Here is a 20,838-nt window from a genome sequence, read left to right on the forward strand (position 1 = left end):
CACTATTAGGCCCCGTCAAAGCTCTAGTACAAGGTTTCATGTTTTTTTTTTTTTTTTTTTTTTTTTGGGTGATTGCTTTGAGTAGGTTAAAATGAGATTTCATGTTGACAGGCGTTTACGCAACATTTCTAATTTCTATGTCATATTCAGCAAGCATTTTGACAGTTAAGAACTATTTGTAATAGTAAAATTGATATTTAAATATTATCAAATGAAAACACTTACATTTTGTTGTGTTTGATAACTTTTTGGTTAATTAGTATCTAAGAACATGCATAGCTCTATACCTGTTAAATTCATCGCTGGGACGTCTAAAATTATAGTTCATAGGGACGTGTGGATATCGGTTATAAATAATATCCTTGTTATCGCCCGTGCACTTTAATATTACAGTTATTGCCCTTTATCGTTGAAGGTATTAATACTACCCTTTTATTACCTAGGCTTAATTTTTGTATAATCCACTTGTTAGCTTTGTCATATTTATTAACTTATATTATTTTGACTACAGAACAGGCTTTTTGGTTTATTACACTTCAGTATCAGACCAGTTCCATCCCCTCAAAAACCACAAACATTTGTCACTCAATTCATTTATAAAACTACATTTTATTATTAATAAAAAATACAGAAATTCAACGAGAGCCAAAATTCATACTTAACCAAATTTAATAAAGGAAAAATACTCTAATTTTTAAAAATCGTAAACTAATTTAAAATAACGGACAAATACGTTTAAGGTGGTACGTTCAGTTTTTTTAAATATTTTTTTACAGTTTAAAATCTACATCCTTTTACCATGTTTGACACATAAAAGTAAGTATTAACAGAGTTGAAATATTTTGGTTGTCATGGAAACCCAAAAAAAATATACGTGGTGTCTCGCATGATCACCATGAAGAAATGTATAAATTTTCTATTTTTCAGCAATTCATAATTTGTGAATTCGACACCACCAATTCGTGTGACTGAAAATATTTGGCTTTAAAACACTATCAGTAGCTCGTGAAGGACGAGCATCCTCACCCTCACTTTTCACCCCCCTCCCTGTTAAATGCAGAGTTTGTTATTACCTCTCTGAGTTTCAGATAGTTTAAAACCTAAATTATCTTCCCCTTAATAGCCTTCCATAATCCGACCGGGCTCTACGATTGTAAACAGCTCACCAGACTGGTGGGGTGGTGGTGGTAGCGATATGGTATGTTGAGCATGCCTGGAGAGCGAGAGCGGGGGAGGTTCCGCGTGCGTCTACGTTTTGTCCGGCATGGTCCCAATGAACAGAATTATAGATATAGATAATCAAACTAATAAAAAAAAAAATACTTCTCACTTTAACACATTATGGAAATATTGTTCTTGGTTTAAAAATTAAATTTTTTTTTTTTTTTTTTTTTAAATTTAAAAAAAAACAGAAAAGAGAATGAAATATATATGTATACACACATACACATACAAACTTAAACATGCAAGCATGAACACGCGACATTTCAGTGTGCGCACTTTTCTATTTGTGATTTTTCTGTGTGCGCAAATTCCTGTTTGCGCGTTTTTCTGCTAGCGAATTTTTCATTGCGTGTTTTTTTATGCGCAGTTTTCCTTTGCGCATGTTTCTGGTCACCTATATTGATGGCCCGTTTTGTGCTTAGATGTGTTTCCGATAATGTTCTCTACATGCTTAATACGTTTTAAAGTAAACCTGATGGCTTTTAGTGTTCTGTCTTGACTAGAACCAGTTGAGTAATGTTAGAATTTACAGACCACCCCACCCCCTTTGCTTTTATAAATATATAAAATGCAAGTACAATACAATTCGAAGTCAAGATTACTTTTTATTTTAGCACACACAAAAATATATTTATATTGTATAGGTTATGAAATGTTTTTTTTTTAATTACAAGATATAATAAATATACATTAAAACAATCTCTACTCTTTACTTCTTCATTTTAAATTTAAACAAAACCACTATCAAAATGCAAGGAAAAAATATAATTTTTGTATCGGATTTTGGGACCTATAAACTGCTTGCCCCATTCCCCCCCCCCCCCCCCCCCCCACCTCCCGCATTTTCTAGGTCGGGCGGTCCTGTGGTTCCGCCCCTGCAAAGTGCTGACCCCACTTTCCTATCCTATGACGAAATATTGAAACAGAACATTAGTAGTATAGTCCACATTATATTTTAACTGCGTCACATACAAAAAAAAAAGCTACAAAAGTGAAAAAGAAGTAAGTGTAAATAATAAATTGTAAAGTTCATAGTAAAAATATAGAAGTTAAAATATCTATAATCTATTAAGAATATATTAAAGCATACTTGTCTGTCTGTGCTTGATTTGTTGTGTTGAATGTAATTGCTAATACAATTGTAAACTAATAAAACCAATAAGGCAAACATTTACAAGAAATTTTCATAATTTTTATTAAAATTGTTAGGGAAAATGTTAAGAATGTTACTGGACATGTTTATTTATTTAACCCTGCAATTTGTAGTGCATTGTTTAAAAATATGTAGACTTGAAGTCAACATTTACTTAACTCTGCAATGTATTTCATTAAAATGTGTTTCTTTGAAAAAAAAGGGGGATTTGATCTTCATCTGCTGTTAGATATTTAAATTTTAAACATGTTCATAACAAATGAAACAATCCTTGTTACACTTATTGCAGATATTTCTTTGAAGTTTATTTTAAAAAGCGTCTGTTAGCGTCCTTCAGCTCAGTATATTCTGCAGGTGTGGTCCTGGCCAATGGCGAACGGAATCTATTTAATTGTATGAAAAACGTGCATTATTAACACATTTAAACAGTTCTCAATTTTAGCAAAACTTGATTCAATACTAAGTTTAACATGTTTTATTACTTTAAAAAGCAACTTTTTTTCAGAAAAATATGACAATAGACAGTTACACTCGATATTATATCCATGTTATTTAGTCTAAACATTTTAACGGGCATTTAACCAAATTTTATTTCCTTGAGGTTACTGCGTCTATTCAAATCTAAGCATATGATAACATTATTCACATGTTCATTTTAACTTGTTTCGGCAACTAAAATAATTATTTAGATCTTGCACCAACCGTTCCATATCAAACCATATAGCAGTGATTAAAATTGATTCGAGAAAATTTATTTGAATGGATTCCTTATAGCAAAACAAAAATGAATATATATATATATATATATATATATATATATATATATATATATATATATATATATATATATATATATATATATATATATATATATATATATATATATATATATATATATATATATATATACATATATGGTGCTATTTTTACCTCCATGCTTCAATTGTGATTTTGACGGTAGTATGAAATTTATGGCACGTGGTGTACATATTGATCAACTAAACGTGACAATAATGATCATGATTGTAGTGTCTCCCCAAGACATTTGTTTTATATTCATCTACAGATGTGGTCAATATTCTACTAGTAGGCCTACTCAGAGTGGAGTCAATAGGTCGGATGTCCTTTAGGATGTCTTTCCACCCCACCCTGACCCTCCAACAATTTAGCATTTACACTTGACAAAACATTGTTTCAACTGTAAATTTTACGATTGTTCTATATGAGGCCAGCCCTCAGAAAGACACTATCCCCCGATTTTTTGACGGCCTATGTACTCAGTTATTTTAAAGAGTAGGTCGCTCGGGACGGAATGCAGCCTTGACCACGATAAAACCGCTGATGTCCCAGATATACTGTATTTAACTTACCTTCTAACTATGAAGAAGATGACAAATCCCAGCAGAATAATGAAAGCAAAAGTACCAGTTACTGTGGCCACAAGAAGTATATTTTTAGCACCTGTAATGATTAAATACCAGATTTTGTACAATTTGCGTTACATCTATGATAATTTTATAATGATTTTATGTATTTCTTATTTACATATCGAACTAATATTGTATTAGGTATATTTCTCTTTTCTTATTGTTGGTTAGGGCAATGAACTCCTATGTTACAGTTTGAGGGGCAGGTAAGAGCAGTGTTTCTTCCAGATTTCTCTCTCCGGAGGGTGGGGGGGGGTGGAATTGATATTTTCGGGGTAGGGGGGTGGCGGACAACACTTTTCGGTGGAGGCGGACACTGGTAAAAGTATATGTTTTCTGTACAAAGTCCATTTCGTTCGGGAGGGGGGGGGGTAGACTTGGAAACTATGGGGACGAGTTTTGTCGCAAATCATGATGATAATACTCTGCCTATACATTGGAATTACATGGTAATTGTATAGGCCCATATATTATCTCACAGACGTGTAAATTTTCAGTTGTTTCCTATATCCAGACGAGTGTAGTTTATGCTCAATATTAAATATTAACAAAAAGGGAAACTACTCTGACCATAATGTTTATAAACAAACTTAATCATAATAACACATCTATAACACCCACCGTTATCTCTAGTATGATCTGACTTATGTACAGTAGTTGTAGTCTCTATGTTAATTGGAGCTTCAACAAAGAAAGGGTAAACATCTGCAAACGTTATTGGGTTAGTCACGCAGTGGGCCAGAGAGTAGGATCCTTTCCCTGATGTTGTTGTACCTGTTCACATAAAATCAATTGTATATTAATAATATCTCATATATTAGTCTGATCAATTTTTGTTTACCGGAAGTGGTACCTTAACGTACTCTATTTCCGGTCTCTCAAAATCCGATAATTTGATTACCATTAAAGTTAGGTAGACAAAATTTCACATTCAATTGTATGCGCAGTATTTCGGGTCTCAATTATAGATTTCATTAAGGTTGTCCATCCAAGAACAAACTGGACTGCAGTTTAATGTAGGGTTTTCTCTCTCAGTTGGGTTGTTGTCCCCATGACTACTCTGCCCGGTAGTTTGAGCTTGGGACATTTCGGTTAAGCAACCATGAGATTTACGGGTCAGATCACACCGACCGAGAAATGTATCAGTATGTTGAATGATACAATTACTTTTTCTAGTACATCGGGTCATATATGTATGTAACACTACACAACTTGATTATATTAGCGCGTGAAAGTAGGTCATCAACTGCTCTTTTTCGTACTAAAAACTAGTATTCTTCAAATTAAATGAGAACATGAATATTTGTATTAAATCGTGAAAAAAAGGTAAATTCAAATAATTCATGATTGTGTGTAGTATTATATTTAAAAAATTCTATTTATGTAGCCGGTTACAATAATAACTACTACTACCATCGCTTACACGTAAAACACGACTAATTTAAGTGATTATAATATGGGGAATTTCCGAAATGCAATTTTTAACACACTTGATGTTTTAAAGTTCCCTACATTCTACTTTAACTGCCCCATGGGGCCTTTACCTTCTCTAAATTTAATGGACTAATGGACTTTCTACTGACTTGAACCCGGGTTCGAACTCGAGACTTTCGGTTTAACAGTCTAGCAATCTATCTTTAGGCCAGTCTGTACCTCACACACACTTGATTATTAACCAGTTCAATGCATGTCTCAATCTTAAATTACTTTATTCCTTATGGATGGGTGAGCAGTGAGAATTGTTTTGGAAATAAGGTATTTGTTCCCTGGTTACGAAACATCCCTTCATTAAGCGACTTCTTTCAAATAATTGCATCGTATTAAGTGGACCTTCAGAGATAATAGGAGAAACGGAAAAGTCATAAACATGGTATGAAGATAATTTTAGACAATCAATAAGGAATAGCTAAAAGTTTGGAGAGCCTTTTTGTTAAGTGAATTGTTTTGACAAGTTTGTCATACATGTATTCTTGGGAGCAATATCTTTTAGGATCAAGCACTTACTTTTCCGATTACCTTATGTTAGGGGCTTTATTGTATGTTACTATTGATGTTTTAGTAATTAAAGTATGTAAACAAAAATACAGGGGAGAAAACCAGCTAAGTTATATACTGTATAATTGTTAGAGTAGCGTCCCTGTTGCAATGATATTTTATATTGAACTGATTAATCATCAACTAAACACTTATTAGAGTGAAAAAAATAATAAAACAAAGATACACAAAATTATAACAAGAAGCTGTTAAGTGCACTGAAAATAAGAAAATAAAGCGAATTTGCTTTCTTAAGTAAAAGCTTTGGTTGCTCATGAGATCTCTTACACATTTCAGCGACAAAAGATTTTACTAATGAAAGAAAATAGGCCTACGCTTTATTTGAACAAAATCGCTGCTTAAGAATTTGGTCAAATTTGAGCTACAAGATTTGTCACAAACCCACAAGCAGACGTTGTGAACTAAGTAAAAGCTTATAATAATATTTAACAGCAAGCTTTTAAATCCACTGAAAATAAGTTTAAAAATAAACTAATTTGAGTTCTTTCACAAAAGCTTTGGTTGATCATCAGATCTTTTACATATTTTACACTATATATATGTATCAGTAAAAGCTTTTGACCGAACTCCGGTAACCGGAAGTGGTATCTACCGGTTTGTGTACCGTTTACATTACGCGGACAAAACTTTACATACAAGTATAAATAACATTGTATGAACAGTTTTCTGTTAAATAATTTTCCAAATGCTAGCCATCACTGCCAAGGCTTATCCTTCTCACCGAATCTTTATTCATTATTTTAAAACATGCTTTATCAACAATTTAACAATAGCGAAAGCAGCTTTGACATTTTTTAAGACATTTGCTTTTTAAAAACAGTAACTCCTTGTTACTTGTTACCTGGCGGACAGGATATGCAACTCAATTGTTTAGGCTTGTCCTGATACATGCCCTTATCACAGTACACACAAGATCCATTTTGAGCAGAGTATGTCCCAGCAGGACAGTCCACTAAAAAAAACAATATATATATATATATATATATATATATATATATATATATATATATATATATATATATATATAATATATGAGTTTTTTAACACACAACAACATCCTATTTCAAAATTGGATTTGATTAAAAGACATACATACCACAAAACCCTTGCACAAATCCGGAGCCATCATGACAAGTTACTGATGTATGCATTGTTTGGATTATACCTGTGTATTTCACCCCATCAATTGTAACAGATAAGTTGTTGCTATTGTTTATAAAATTCCCAAACATTTGCTGTAAAGCCGTCAGCTGTTTCATTTGTTTCTGTACATCTTCTTCTGTAGAATAATATTGAAAAATAAACAAAGTATACAAAAAAGCAAGAAAGTCTTTGTTAAAAATACATCAGTATTAAATATACTTAAATTTTTTATTATTTCACTATTTTCTTATGTTGAACAACCTACCTGTTTGTCCACCAAGGTATGAGGATTCAGAAGTGTTGTAACCAGGAAATATTAATCGGGTTAACATAACCATACTTCCTTGATTAAAGAAGTGAAAGCAACATAAAATTATAAACGAGAAGGTAAAATAATGATTAATTACAGAAAAATCTATTTATAAAGCTGAAACAATAAAAAATTATATTTTGAAGTTGGTAAAAATTAGATAATTACCAACTGATTTTTTTGCCCTGGTTCCCTGTTTACAAGCTGGACTTGTATCAATTGTAAAAGCGCAGGTTCCGGCTTTGAAACATTCCTGTTGTGACAACTGTTGATTGACAGATGCTGTCAAAGCCTCAGGATCTGGTTGGTTGTTACAGTCAACAATAAATGTTGTTGTAATTACGGGTGACACAGACTCCGGGATTTTTCTATCTACAGGGAACAAAAACCAATTCAAAATTTTTAAAAATAATCCGACTAGATATACGTTTTACAATTTTTTACCTCAAATGAAACTAGCAAAAGATGTAATAGAAAATATTGTTTATATTTTTTAGAGAATAAAACAATGTATAATGTTGCGTGGTTTAAGATAATAATAATCGCGATTATATATAAATGACAGGCTTTTTACATTGTACTTTGTTATATTTGCAATTCAACAAAAGAAAATAATTTTTTAAAGGATATGCAAAAGTTCAAGTTGTAAAAATAACCAACGTCTCATCTACTCAACAAGCGAAGATTACCAGAGCAAGCTTGTGTAAGCCCAACAGGGTTATCCTTTGATTGTTGTGACCATGTGTAGTTACTGGTGGGTCCACATTGGTAATTGTAATCAAAATGCGGCATCAGTATCAGAGCATCTTGACAGACAACAAAACAGGTCATTAAGCCAGCGTTGTCCGTTGAACAATTCCATTCTTTCTGGCCTTCGCGGAGCTCTGGTACTTTACATTCTCAATTTTGAATTAATAATTTTATTAGAAACTATGAAATTTGAAAGAGCCATATTTTATACGCAGAAAGGGGAAATCGTGAGTTTACGTATTATAGAAATTATAATTTTAAAAATTGCGATGTGTGATGATATATTTTGTAATAAACTATTTGTAATCAAAGTTACAGCAAGCAAAGTTTTATTACAAAATGAAAATAACGATTGTATCTATACTTCTAATGATTTTATAACTGACTATGCTTTTTTATTTAACTTAAAAATAAATATATTAGTAAGTTCTATAATATGATCAGTTTTTCATTTTTTGTAGTTAATCAACACACCACGACATTCATTCTTGGTTGTTACATGACTGAGCTTCATTGGCTAGAGTAGAGTCACAAGGTTTTCCCCCTTGACTTGGAGCTGGGTTGTCACATGACCTTTGTCTGGTTGACACACCACCTCCACAGCTACTGCTGCAGGTGCTCCACTCACCCCATTCTCCAAAACCTCCATCAACTTGTACATTAAAAGAAAGTCAAATTAAAAATTCAATGCAACACAAACACTGATATAACTTGTATTGATAGTAGAGACAACAAAAATTATCCTTTATACTTTAACTAACTTTAAATTATTTTAAACAGACACATTTTCAGCAAATAACTCATAAGAAGAAATAAAGTATAACGTCAACTGAATCGCATTTTAACATGTACCTGGGCATACTGCCAATTTACATAGTTTTGTGTTGACCTTTGGTCCCTGACATGACAGACCACCATTAACCGCTACTGATGCAACAGAGCGTGTGCGAGTTGCAGTACCGGAACCGCAAGTCACATCACATGTCCATTGGGTCCACTCATTCCACTTACAATCTGCTCAAACAAAATATTAAGACAAATATATATATATATATATATATATATATATATATATATATATATATATATACACTTGTGGCTTACCTTCACAGCCAGTATTGCAGATTTCAGTTTCAGCCTGTGAGCCTTTGCAAAAGTCTCCCCCATTTTCCGGCATAGGGCTGTCACAGTATCGTAATCTTGATTTAACACCAGATCCACAGGTCACTGAGCAGCTTGACCACTGACTCCATGATCCCCATTCACCATTTACAATGTCTGATTTGATATTTTTTAAAGCAGACAATATAAATTAATTTGCATAGAATATTCGTAGTTAGTTGTTATTTTAAACAAAAAAAGACGAGAACAAGTATTCTGCGCAATCAGAGTAGGTTACATATTTTGCGTTTCAAGTGAAATTTAATATTTTCTACAAATAAGTAATGCGCCACTGAGTTTTATTGTAATTAATACGATTTAGTTTGTTCTGATATCTTCATTCTACTAAAAGTCACTATTGTTTACAACTTTGTATATTTTTTGTCTGTATTGCTTGATAAGAGCGTCTGCATTATGTGTATAGCTTTTAACTAAGTATTTATGTAGAGAGCAATATTTTTTTTATCAAAATGCTAAGCACATAAATCTATTTATAGACTTCAATTAATGTTCTGATGTGATAACGTTGCTTTTCGGACTTGGGGGGAGGGGGGGGGGGGAGGAGGCACGGTGCAGGTGAAGTACAGTTCATCTGATTCTTTGACCTAAGGATATAAAAGGATAATGAGATCAGACCCATGCTCAGCCGAAATAGTTGTTTGGCTGAGGTATGTCGCATTGTTAGATGTGGGGACTGGCTTTTTGTAACGGTGTGTGACAGTGTGGAGTGGAAGGAAAAAAGATTAAAAAATCGTTAAACAAACGTGAATTTATGGATGACCCTCGAAATTAAATTATTTATCTCCATAGTCTTAAAACACTTACATACTGTTTGAATATACGTTGAGCATAAAGTATTAAGACTTGTTTTTTTCAAGATTTCGGGCGAGAAATCAAACACAGCAACAAGGTCTATTGACTAAGTGAAACTTCAATGCAAGCAATTTACGGCGAGTAATAAATATATTAGTTTTTTTAATACTTGTATGGCCTACAACTCAGTAAACTTAAAATAAAAAACTGTACTCGATAACATTCATATTACAATTTGAGTTATAAAATGGTAGAGTTTAAAACAAAGTAAAAAATACAAAACCCATCCGCTGTTAAGGAGATACAGATGGGTTTCTGTTATTTTATTGTTTACTTACGATTACGCTCATTGCAAAGAACACCAGCAAAGCCATCCTGACAAGAACATTCATAGCCATTGTTTTCAGGCTGATTAATGCATGTTGATCCATTAGCACACAGATTCCCATGGCAGAAATCTGGGGCATTTTGACACCGATCTCCTGACCACAGCTCATCACAAATACAAACATAACTATCTGATTGAGAAATACAAGTGCCATTTTGACCACATGGTTCATTAATACACATGTCTCGATCTGCAAAAAAAAAAAAAAAAAAAAAAAAAAAAAAAAAAGAAATAAAAGCTATACTTTCTGTTTAAACATATTTAAAAAAAAAAGCTTAGCAGACATGTTATTAATTAATTGAGAGGATGTTCAGCATTAAATTTGAAAAAAATGTATGCACATTTTGAAGTTTTAATGCATTCAGTAAGATTGGACTTATTTGAAGTCCGTTTTGAAATTAGTTTATATTGCAATTGTGTTTTATAGAAAGAGTTTATCTGGTTTTTGTTATTTCAGTAAGTATGTTTGGTAAACATTTGGTAAATATTGATCACTACAAAGCAGTTATAAAATTAACAAAATTAAATATAACTAATTCACCATTGCAAGTACTATTAGTCATGATGAGAGACTCCCATGGTTTAAATGCCAGCACATGATTGTCTACTTGTTTGTTACATGAAGTGCTGAACTCTTTAATCTGGGATTCTGTGTAGGCTGTTCTTGTCATTTGGATTCCACTAATTATTACGGCTGTTGAATAAGAAAACATCATTGAATTATTCTGTGAAATCCTGATGTACACATGAGTATTGGTGCAGTTGAGGGTTCGGTTGCAGATATATATATATATATATATATATATATATATATATATATATATATATATATATATATATATATATATGATTGGGGTATAAATTTGGATAGAATTATGACTTTTAGTATTAGTGTTAAGATTGCATTGAGAGAGCTCTTCACCTTTTCATACCATTATTGAGGGCGTTCAACTACCAATACTCCTTCGTCACAGAAAACATGAATATAGGCTACTACATCTTTCTGGTTTTTTATTTAATAAAAAGTATTAACAACGTCAGTTTAGTATCTCTATCTCTATCTCTATCTCTATCTCTATCTCTATCTCTATCTCTATCTCTATCTCTATCTCTATCTCTATCTCTATCTCTATCTCTATCTCTATCTCTATCTCTATCTCTATCTCTATCTCTATCTCTATCTCTATCTCTATCTCTATCTCTATCTCTATCTCTATCTCTATCTCTATCTCTATCTCTATCTCTATCTCTATCTCTATCTCTATCTCTATCTCTATCTCTATCTCTATCTCTATCTCTATCTCTATCTCTATCTCTATCTCTATCTCTATCTCTATCTCTATCTCTATCTCTATCTCTATCTCTATCTCTATCTCTATCTCTATCTCTATCTCTATCTCTATCTCTATCTCTATCTCTATCTCTATCTCTATCTCTATCTCTATCTCTATCTCTATCTCTATCTCTATCTCTATCTCTATCTCTATCTCTATCTCTATCTCTATCTCTATCTCTATCTCTATCTCTATCTCTATCTCTATCTCTATCTCTATCTCTATCTCTATCTCTATCTCTATCTCTATCTCTATCTCTATCTCTATCTCTAACTCTGTCTCTGTCTCTATCTCTATCTCTATCTCTATCTCTATCTCTATCTCTATCTCTATCTCTATCTCTATCTCTATCTCTATCTCTATCTCTATCTCTATCTCTATCTCTATCTCTAACTCTATCTCTGTCTCTGTCTCTATATCTATCTCTATCTCTATCTCTATCTCTATCTCTATCTCTATCTCTATCTCTATCTCTATCTCTATCTCTAACTCTATCTCTGTCTCTGTCTCTATCTCTATCTCTATCTCTATCTCTATCTCTATCTCTTCTCCATCTCCATCTCCATCTCCATCTCCATCTCCATCTCCATCTCCATCTCCATCTCTATCTCTATCTCTATCTCTATCTCTATCTCTATCTCTATCTCTATCTCTATCTCTATCTCTATCTCTATCTCTATCTCTATCTCTATCTCTATCTCTATCTCTATCTCTATCTCTATCTCTATCTCTATCTCTATCTCTATCTCTATCTCTATCTCTATCTCTATCTCTATCTCTATCTCTATCTCTATCTCTATCTCTATCTCTATCTCTATCTCTATCTCTATCTCTATCTCTATCTCTATCTCTATCTCTATCTCTATCTCTATCTCTATCTCTATCTCTATCTCTATCTCTATCTCTATCTCTATCTCTATCTCTATCTCTATCTCTATCTCTATCTCTATCTCTATCTCTATCTCTATCTCTATCTCTATCTCTATCTCTATCTCTATCTCTAACTCTGTCTCTGTCTCTATCTCTATCTCTATCTCTATCTCTATCTCTATCTCTATCTCTATCTCTATCTCTATCTCTATCTCTATCTCTATCTCTATCTCTATCTCTATCTCTATCTCTATCTCTATCTCTATCTCTATCTCTAACTCTATCTCTGTCTCTGTCTCTATATCTATCTCTATCTCTATCTCTATCTCTATCTCTATCTCTATCTCTATCTCTATCTCTATCTCTAACTCTATCTCTGTCTCTGTCTCTATCTCTATCTCTATCTCTATCTCTATCTCTTCTCCATCTCCATCTCCATCTCCATCTCCATCTCCATCTCCATCTCCATCTCCATCTCTATCTCTATCTCTATCTCTATCTCTATCTCTATCTCTATCTCTATCTCTATCTCTATCTCTATCTCTATCTCTATCTCTATCTCTGTCTCTGTCTCTATCTCTTCTCCATCTCCATCTCCATCTCTATCTCTATCTCTATCTCTATCTCTATCTCTATCTCTATCTCTATCTCTATCTCTACCTCTACCTGTACCTCTATCTCTATCTCTATCTCTATCTCTATCTCTATCTCTATCTCTTCTCCATCTCCATCTCCATCTCTATTTCTATCTTTATTTCTACCTCTATCTCTATCTCTATCTATATCTCTACCTCTACCTGTACCTCTATCTCTATCTCGTTCTCTATCTCTCTTTCTCTCTATCTCTCTCTCTCTCTCTCTCTCTCTCTCTCTCTCTCTCTCTTAGTCTTGTAACTTAATAAATAATTAATCTTTTGAAAATAACATTTTTCCTACATTTTAGTTCAAGTGAACCTTGAAAACGAATGTCTTTTTGAGCCAATTTTGTAACAATGACTTTGTTAACATTTTCTATTCTTTGTCCATTAACGAAAAGAGTTAAATTTCCTGACGTGTACACCAGTGCAACGTGGTTCCATTTTCTGAGAATTAAAAGAAAAAAAAATTATTTAAAAAAAATTCTGTATGAGTTTTAGCATCTTTTATAATAAATGTTACATGTAGTATATAGGTTTCTCTTTAAAATTCTAGTTAAATCTTAAATCATTTAAATAATTTAAATAACTTAATGAAAATTGTTCGAGATACTAAAAACGAACATGAATTACATGAGTTTCCTGTTGGTAACATCTGTACTGCGTTGTATTTCAAGTACAACTGTGTCTATTACCAAAGCAGCATTTGAAGAGCTAGGCGTGGGTTTTATCGAAAACTTCAAGAAAGATTTTTGGAGTGTTGTTGCATCAGAGATCCAGGTCATGAATGTAAATGCTCTGGTCATGTCATCAAAAATTTGAATGGCTGGTTTAGAAGTACTCTGAGTCAACCTGATGTTGACAACTAGGGAATAACATTGTTGATTTTTAAACATATTTTTATATATAAAATGATATGTAAAGAAAAATAACCAAGCTTTAAGTTGATAAGTAAAATAATCAAAAGTAGGCCTACATTTTGTATGCTATAGAGCCAACTACAAAGAAAATAGTTTACTCTAAAATATGACTGAAGAAATTTTTATAGTACGACAAAGTATAAGGTCTGTTTACAAAAACAATATTGAAGTGAAGATGCTCCAGTTGATGCTGTGGTCATCCCATATGGACAAAGTGTACATTGCTTTGTACCATACAGAGATGTGTACGTTCCTTCGGGACAAGGGTTACAGCGTTCGATTCCCGATGATGAGTACTGACCAGGTAAGCACAGATCTATAACCATAAAAAATAAACTGAATGATTTAAGCTAGGCAAAGACGTATCAGGCATCGGATACATAAAATGGTGGTTTTGAGGCACATTTGGCCCGTAGCTGCAACCACAAAAAATATTTTCATACAACTTAAATTGATGCATGCAACAAACACAAATAATTAAATAGCAATGCATCAGGTCCACATGATACTTATACAAGTAAAATGTATAACTGATATTATTATTTTAGAAAACAAATGTGATTGATATTTAACAAAACATATACACACACTGTGACCTATCAAAGCATACAATGCCAATAAGAGAAGCGGATAAGAGCTCTGTAGCTGAAAGCTGCTATTTTACAAATAAACATATAATTATTTTACAATGTTCTACATATATTAATTTGCACAGCTTATTTTGCATCTACTAGTATATTTTACTTTAAGTAGAAACAGTAGCAATATTTTCCTTTATTAATTAACTTTTAATAGTTATTTAGGTTAGCAGAATGTTAAAAAAAGAACATCTTACTCTGACAGTCAGCTAAAGATCTGGCCATATTTTCGGTGGTTGTTGTACCTTCTGGACATGGAGTACATCTAAAGGATATTTCCTGATCCTGGTAGGTTCCTTGAGGGCATTTATCACACACTCCCGTTGCATTGTTGAAAGCATAGCCTTGCCCACACCCGGCTGATTTAATTTCATAAATCGAACGTGAATTGTGACGGTTTGAAAAAAAGTAAAAAAGTACATGATTCTAGAAGCAACATTAGTTCTACTTATTTTAAATAAAACTATTTGGGCAACGTTAATACTAATTTGCCTTTTATATTATATGTTAATGATTGAAAACATAAAGTATTGAAATATTAAAATGCAATATGTATGGCAAAAAGAAAAATGGTTGTATTAGTAGTAAAATGAAGAATTTCAAATATCTGTTCAAAGTGCTAACGTAGTCTCAATACATTATTCTGACATTAATCCGTTTACAACATTACATTATAAAAGTACACCATTACGCGCATGATACAAACACACAATAAGTATAATATATTTCAACCAATACAAGTGTCTAAACCACTTCCCTAATTTGAGTTAATTTATATAAATTGTGATACATATAATTATGGTCAACTTTATTCTCTGTGTTGTTATAAACTAATGTATTTTTTACAAAATGGAACTTTTTAAAATGCCACGTAAAACTAAGTCGGGTTACATTTTTCACTATTCAGAACTAATGACAATAATAATAAATCAGTAGCTAGTAAATTTTGCAGTAATAGGTAACGATAATATTTTCTGAAGATCCCTTGTTTTTTCAAGATTTCGGGCGCGAAATCAAAAACAGCAACAAGGTCTATTGACTAAGCGAAACTTAAATACAAGCAGTTTACGGCGAGTAATAAAAGTATTAGTTGCTTTTTTATACTAGTACGACTACAACTCAGTAAACTTAAAAAAAAAAACACTGCACCATAACATTCATATTATAATATGAGTTATAAAATGGTAGAGTTTAAAACTATGTAAAAATACAAAACCCATTGGTTGTTAAGAAGATACAGATGGGTTCCTGTTCAACCCGTGTCGCAGCCGCCACCCCAAAAATATTTGGGAGCGAGTTTAGGATATTATCCCTTTATATATACTGAACCATACGTTTAATCAGTCAAAAATTTCTGAGAGAACGGTGAAACTGCAATAAACGTCCGCTAACCACGCTGCGATAACAAATACCAAGCTGGTGAGGGTCGTAGCCAAGCAAGCGGTCATATGGTTTTGCCGTCAAATTATTTATAAAAGAATGGCTATTGAAATATAAATATTATTTTTTTCTATAAGAAGTAATTTTAAAGGAAGTCGGCTTGGTTGAGTTGGTTAAGCTCATGGTTGCTAAACCGATAAGTCCGGATTTCGGACCCCCGGGCAGATCAGGCTCATAGCGGGGATAGCCACTCATCCAAGTTAGAAAACTCCAAAATCAAACAACTGCTGCCTTGTAGTTTGTTCTTGGTTGAACAAAGACATGGAAGCAAAAACAAAAAAACCAGGCTGAAATCGGAATCAACGGCTTGTATGGCGCATAACCAGTTGACACGTATAGTGTTGGAGGGAATCCAACACTAAAAATTAAGAACGAAAAAGAAAAAGAGAGATTGCGTTTTCAAATATTCTGGGTACTTAGATAAAAACAAATCAGCTACCTACCGCACGACATTTTTGTGTAAACAATTTGTTTTCCTGGTTCACAACGAAAATCCATTTCTCCACTTTTAAAGGAATCAAATGTTCCAACATTTGGCATGTTAAATTTTCCAGAATCAGATGCACTTAAAATCTGATTATTCACGCCGTCTACAATATTTTGATAGAAAATTTGTGTTTCATCTGGACTGGTTTGATCCTTATAATTACCCAAGCTAATAACAGCTTTAATCTGAAATTATAGTTCAACATCGCCTGTATTTTGTTCGAATGCATTGTTTTGATAGCTGCTTAAACTCAGCATAAAAAGTCTAATTATTAACAGTATGATAGCTTATTACTGTAATTCAAATTTGAATTATTAGTATAGCTGCTATTATAGGCAGATAAATGAGGTAGAGATGTGGTAATAGTAGGAAGATCCAGTTACTGTGTTGCAAAATGTGCGTAAAATGGTTGTTTCTACAGTTCACCGACATATATATATATATATATATATATATATATATATATATATATATATATAAATGTGTGTGGAGTTTGAGGTGGTTTCATTTAAGTGTGGGGTGGGAAGTGGGCGTTGTTTTTCAGATTCCGGGGTGTTATTAGGCAGTGTGAAGAATAGTTTGGGATGTAGTTTTGGGGTGCGTGGTTGTGTAGTGTGTTTCGAGGTGTGTGGCGGGGTGTTGTGTGGTTTTGTCTACTTCGTGTCTTATGTGCTGTGGTGTATGTAGTGATAAGGTGTGTTTCGTGGAGTGAGGTGTGAGTTGTGTTACTTAATAAGTCCACACTGTAAATAATCGTCAGTCTTACTTCATACAGGAAAGGCTGAGTGTCTTTTTTCTTTCTTCTTTGTGTAATTGGTCCACACGTAATTTCGACTGAATTTACTACGCAACCATCATCACCACATACATCTGATAATCCCACATCGTTTAGGATGAGAAGAAAATTGTCTTTGATTTGACTGCTGTTTGCACTGCAGTCAGCAGAATAATAGTAGAAGCTGGGCTTGGTCAATGCTTCTGATGGCTGACGACGAGCTGAAATTTAAATTGATGGAAAAAGATTTATTAGTGGAAAATATTATATGCAGTGAAGAAATATCTGTATATCGTGCAATTCAAGGACACCAAGTTTTTAGTTTTTATTGAGTTTTAAAAGAATCTATCTATATATATATATATATATAACTCTCTTCTTGGAGAACTTAGAAAACACCAAGCTATAAGCTCGCCTAACAGCCCCCTCTCTTTCTCTCTAGACATATCCCTCCCACCCCCACCCCTGCATGGTCTGATGAGCTTTGGTTCACGCTAAATGTTTACAATCGTAGAGCCGGGTTTAGAGACGTCTATTAGGGGCAGATAATTTAGTTTGAAACTATTTTAAACTTAGGGGAGGTAACTAAAAGGAGGCTGCTTTCACGGGGGGGGGGGAGTTAGGGGAAAGGAGGGTATAGTGTTCAACAGCAAATATTTTCAGTGACAGCATTGGTACTGTCGAATTCACAAATTATGAATTACTGAAAAGTAGAAAATAAAACTAAATAGCGACTTGTGAAACGCCGCGGGTCGGCTCGTATATATATAATTCTCTTCATTGATACCATAGATAACACCACGCAGCTTAGCCACCACCCTCATCCCCACCTGTCAGGTGAGCTCTGGTTCACACCAAATGTTTACAATCGTAGAGCCTGTTTAGTTACGGCTAGTAGGGGCAGATAATTTAGTATTAAACTATTTGATCTTTTCTTTGTCGGTAAACGGCTGCTTTCACTGGGCGGGAGCAGGGGGGGGTGGGAGGGGGTAGTGTTGAATTCACAAATTATGAATTGCTGATTAGTAGAACATAAAACAACTAGATAGCGGCGTATATTACGTCGCGGGTCAGCTCGTACACAATATAATTATAGTAGACTATATGAAAATTAATTCTATAAATTACATACATTTAATCACATGTTTTAAAAGCATAACATTTAGCTGAATAAATAAGCTACAGCGGAAACATTACAAATCACATTAATCCTGGTATCTTATTATATTTCATACATTTAATCTATATGATGCTAATTGGATCACAAATGAGCTTCCACATAATTTAAGCTGGAGAGGACTCCTCTAAATGTTTTCTTATATTCGTATATATAACTGTTAAACATTAAGGTGAATGGGAAATTCCATAGGTTTTAGAATATTTTGCTTTATGAGGATAAGATATAACATATCCATCTCTGAAGGTCGTGAAGTACATAGCATTGAGTACGATTTCCGATTACAGGATACCGCTAAAAGTGAATAGTAACCTACTTATAGGATTTAAAATTTAAATTTGCTACTTGGAAGATCAATTTATCTTTTGCTTTTAAATAAAGACCAAATTGATGAACCAGAATGTATTTGAAAAAAAAAAAAAACAACAAGACATGTTTCTGTTTTTTCAGTATTACTTTTTGAATATAGATGTTTTGATTTTCAACATTACAGCGTATTAAAAGTTTAACATCTTAAAAATATGTAAACGTAATTTTTAATGCCAAACCTGTGCATCCTGGAATATACGTGTAAGGAACCCACTTTCCCTTAGAACAAGTGTATTGGTCAGGTGCTGATGCAGGGTAGGTGAAGTTGATGTTACACATGATGAAACACATTTCACTACCCACACCAAATCCATCACACGATAAAGCTCCATTTAATGGACTGGTTAACTTTGGGCACGTTTGAGCTATATAAGTAAATGATCAGCTTTGAGATTATAATTAACATTAGATTTTTAAACGTAGATTTTAAATAACATTCAACATTTCATCATCTAGTCATTATATCACAAATTTAATTTAATTTTACGATATGAAAAAAATGTTTTTTAATTATTTGTTATTTTCCCTACTATTGCAGTATGGCTTGACGTTTCCTGGCCACGCCCACTGAACCAGACCAGTTGAATTCTTGTCACATTTGATGGAGCTGGGACCTTGGATTGGGTTACCATCCGTACAATTCAGCAGACAGCTAGCGCCATACACATACTGGTTTGGACAACTGTAGGCTACTAGCACTTTGCCTGATGTATCTATTTTTGGTTCATTACATGTGGAATCTGGTTTATCAAAAAATGTATGAAAATATTACTTGTGGAAAACGTTTCCATGCATTCGTTGAGCTCAAACGATGTATGACAAGTTACATTTATTACATATTTTATGATGGATCAACACTTTTTTTAACCATTTGTTAGCCAAGAGCTACAAAATTTTAAAATGCTAAGCTCACCATCGGTTATATATATTTTTTTTAAATTAGCTGCTCTTTTTTTTGTTCAACATATTTTTGAAAACAAAAATAACCATACACATAATAACTGTATATATTATAAATGAACTATACTTATTATAAAATATATTTTTATTATTTAGACGTTAAAATAACTATTGTATATTTATATACATGAGAAAATACAGGACCAATGTTGAGACTTACATTTTACATTAAAATAAAATGTACAGTTAGCAGAGTTCCCTTGTCTATCTGTGGCAGTTACAGTCACTGTGCTAGTGCCAATATCAAAAGCTGAGCCGGAGATTGGGTTGCCAAGTAAAACAACAGGTTCATTTGAATTGTCTGTAGCTTTTGGTAGAGTGTAGTTCACATAAGTAGGCTCTCCTAGACTGGCGGCTTCAACTTCAAAACTTGCTGGACATCCATCAGGAAATGTTGGTGCTTGTGTGTCTTTATAAAACGAAACAATTTTTCTTTTAAAAAAAATTACTGGTTCTGATAATGTACATTATTATTTATTTTTTATCTACCCTGTTAATGGCTTTTTCATGATGGATTAATTTAAAATTGTCAATCTACATTAAAGTTAATACATAGTTTAATTTTGAATTTTCATGACAAAAATGCAAATGTGTTATCATTAATACCTAGACATGATCCAGTCTGTGACCATTCTATGTTAATGTTACACGTGATGGTCAGAGGAGGCTGGGCAGTGAAGCCTTGGTTACAGCTGATTGTACACACATCCTGGTACCTCATACCGCTTGGACACGAGAAGTTACCATTGGCTATGACTGGTGGACTTGTACAGGTTCTGGCTAAAAATAAAAAGTATATTATATATGGT

General features: G+C 33.1%; 1 protein-coding gene across 1 annotated transcript in view; it reads right to left on the minus strand.

The window, feature by feature from the left end:
- Window positions 1-2,630: 2,630 nt before the first annotated feature.
- Window positions 2,631-20,838, minus strand: part of LOC131940256 (sushi, von Willebrand factor type A, EGF and pentraxin domain-containing protein 1) — a 30,059-nt gene continuing 11,851 nt past the window's right edge. The window contains exons 9-31 of the mRNA XM_059298891.1: window positions 20,636-20,809; window positions 20,190-20,438; window positions 19,600-19,809; window positions 19,249-19,434; window positions 17,515-17,744; window positions 16,705-16,933; window positions 15,019-15,180; window positions 14,338-14,499; window positions 13,897-14,128; window positions 13,565-13,710; window positions 10,966-11,118; window positions 10,375-10,614; window positions 9,167-9,340; window positions 8,915-9,076; window positions 8,562-8,714; window positions 8,002-8,202; window positions 7,481-7,684; window positions 7,268-7,345; window positions 6,956-7,138; window positions 6,701-6,811; window positions 4,426-4,578; window positions 3,748-3,838; window positions 2,631-2,760 (exon numbers count right to left, since the gene is read on the minus strand). Of these exons, the coding sequence (XP_059154874.1) occupies window positions 2,682-2,760; window positions 3,748-3,838; window positions 4,426-4,578; window positions 6,701-6,811; window positions 6,956-7,138; window positions 7,268-7,345; window positions 7,481-7,684; window positions 8,002-8,202; window positions 8,562-8,714; window positions 8,915-9,076; window positions 9,167-9,340; window positions 10,375-10,614; window positions 10,966-11,118; window positions 13,565-13,710; window positions 13,897-14,128; window positions 14,338-14,499; window positions 15,019-15,180; window positions 16,705-16,933; window positions 17,515-17,744; window positions 19,249-19,434; window positions 19,600-19,809; window positions 20,190-20,438; window positions 20,636-20,809 (3,962 nt within the window). The 3' untranslated portion in view covers window positions 2,631-2,681. The remainder of the gene's footprint in view (window positions 2,761-3,747; window positions 3,839-4,425; window positions 4,579-6,700; window positions 6,812-6,955; window positions 7,139-7,267; window positions 7,346-7,480; window positions 7,685-8,001; window positions 8,203-8,561; window positions 8,715-8,914; window positions 9,077-9,166; window positions 9,341-10,374; window positions 10,615-10,965; window positions 11,119-13,564; window positions 13,711-13,896; window positions 14,129-14,337; window positions 14,500-15,018; window positions 15,181-16,704; window positions 16,934-17,514; window positions 17,745-19,248; window positions 19,435-19,599; window positions 19,810-20,189; window positions 20,439-20,635; window positions 20,810-20,838) is intronic.

The sequence above is a fragment of the Physella acuta genome, unplaced genomic scaffold (assembly GCF_028476545.2).
Source record: "Physella acuta isolate Inbredline_101_S28 unplaced genomic scaffold, ASM2847654v3 ptg000314l, whole genome shotgun sequence".
In the NCBI taxonomy this organism is placed as follows: domain Eukaryota; kingdom Metazoa; phylum Mollusca; class Gastropoda; family Physidae; genus Physella; species Physella acuta.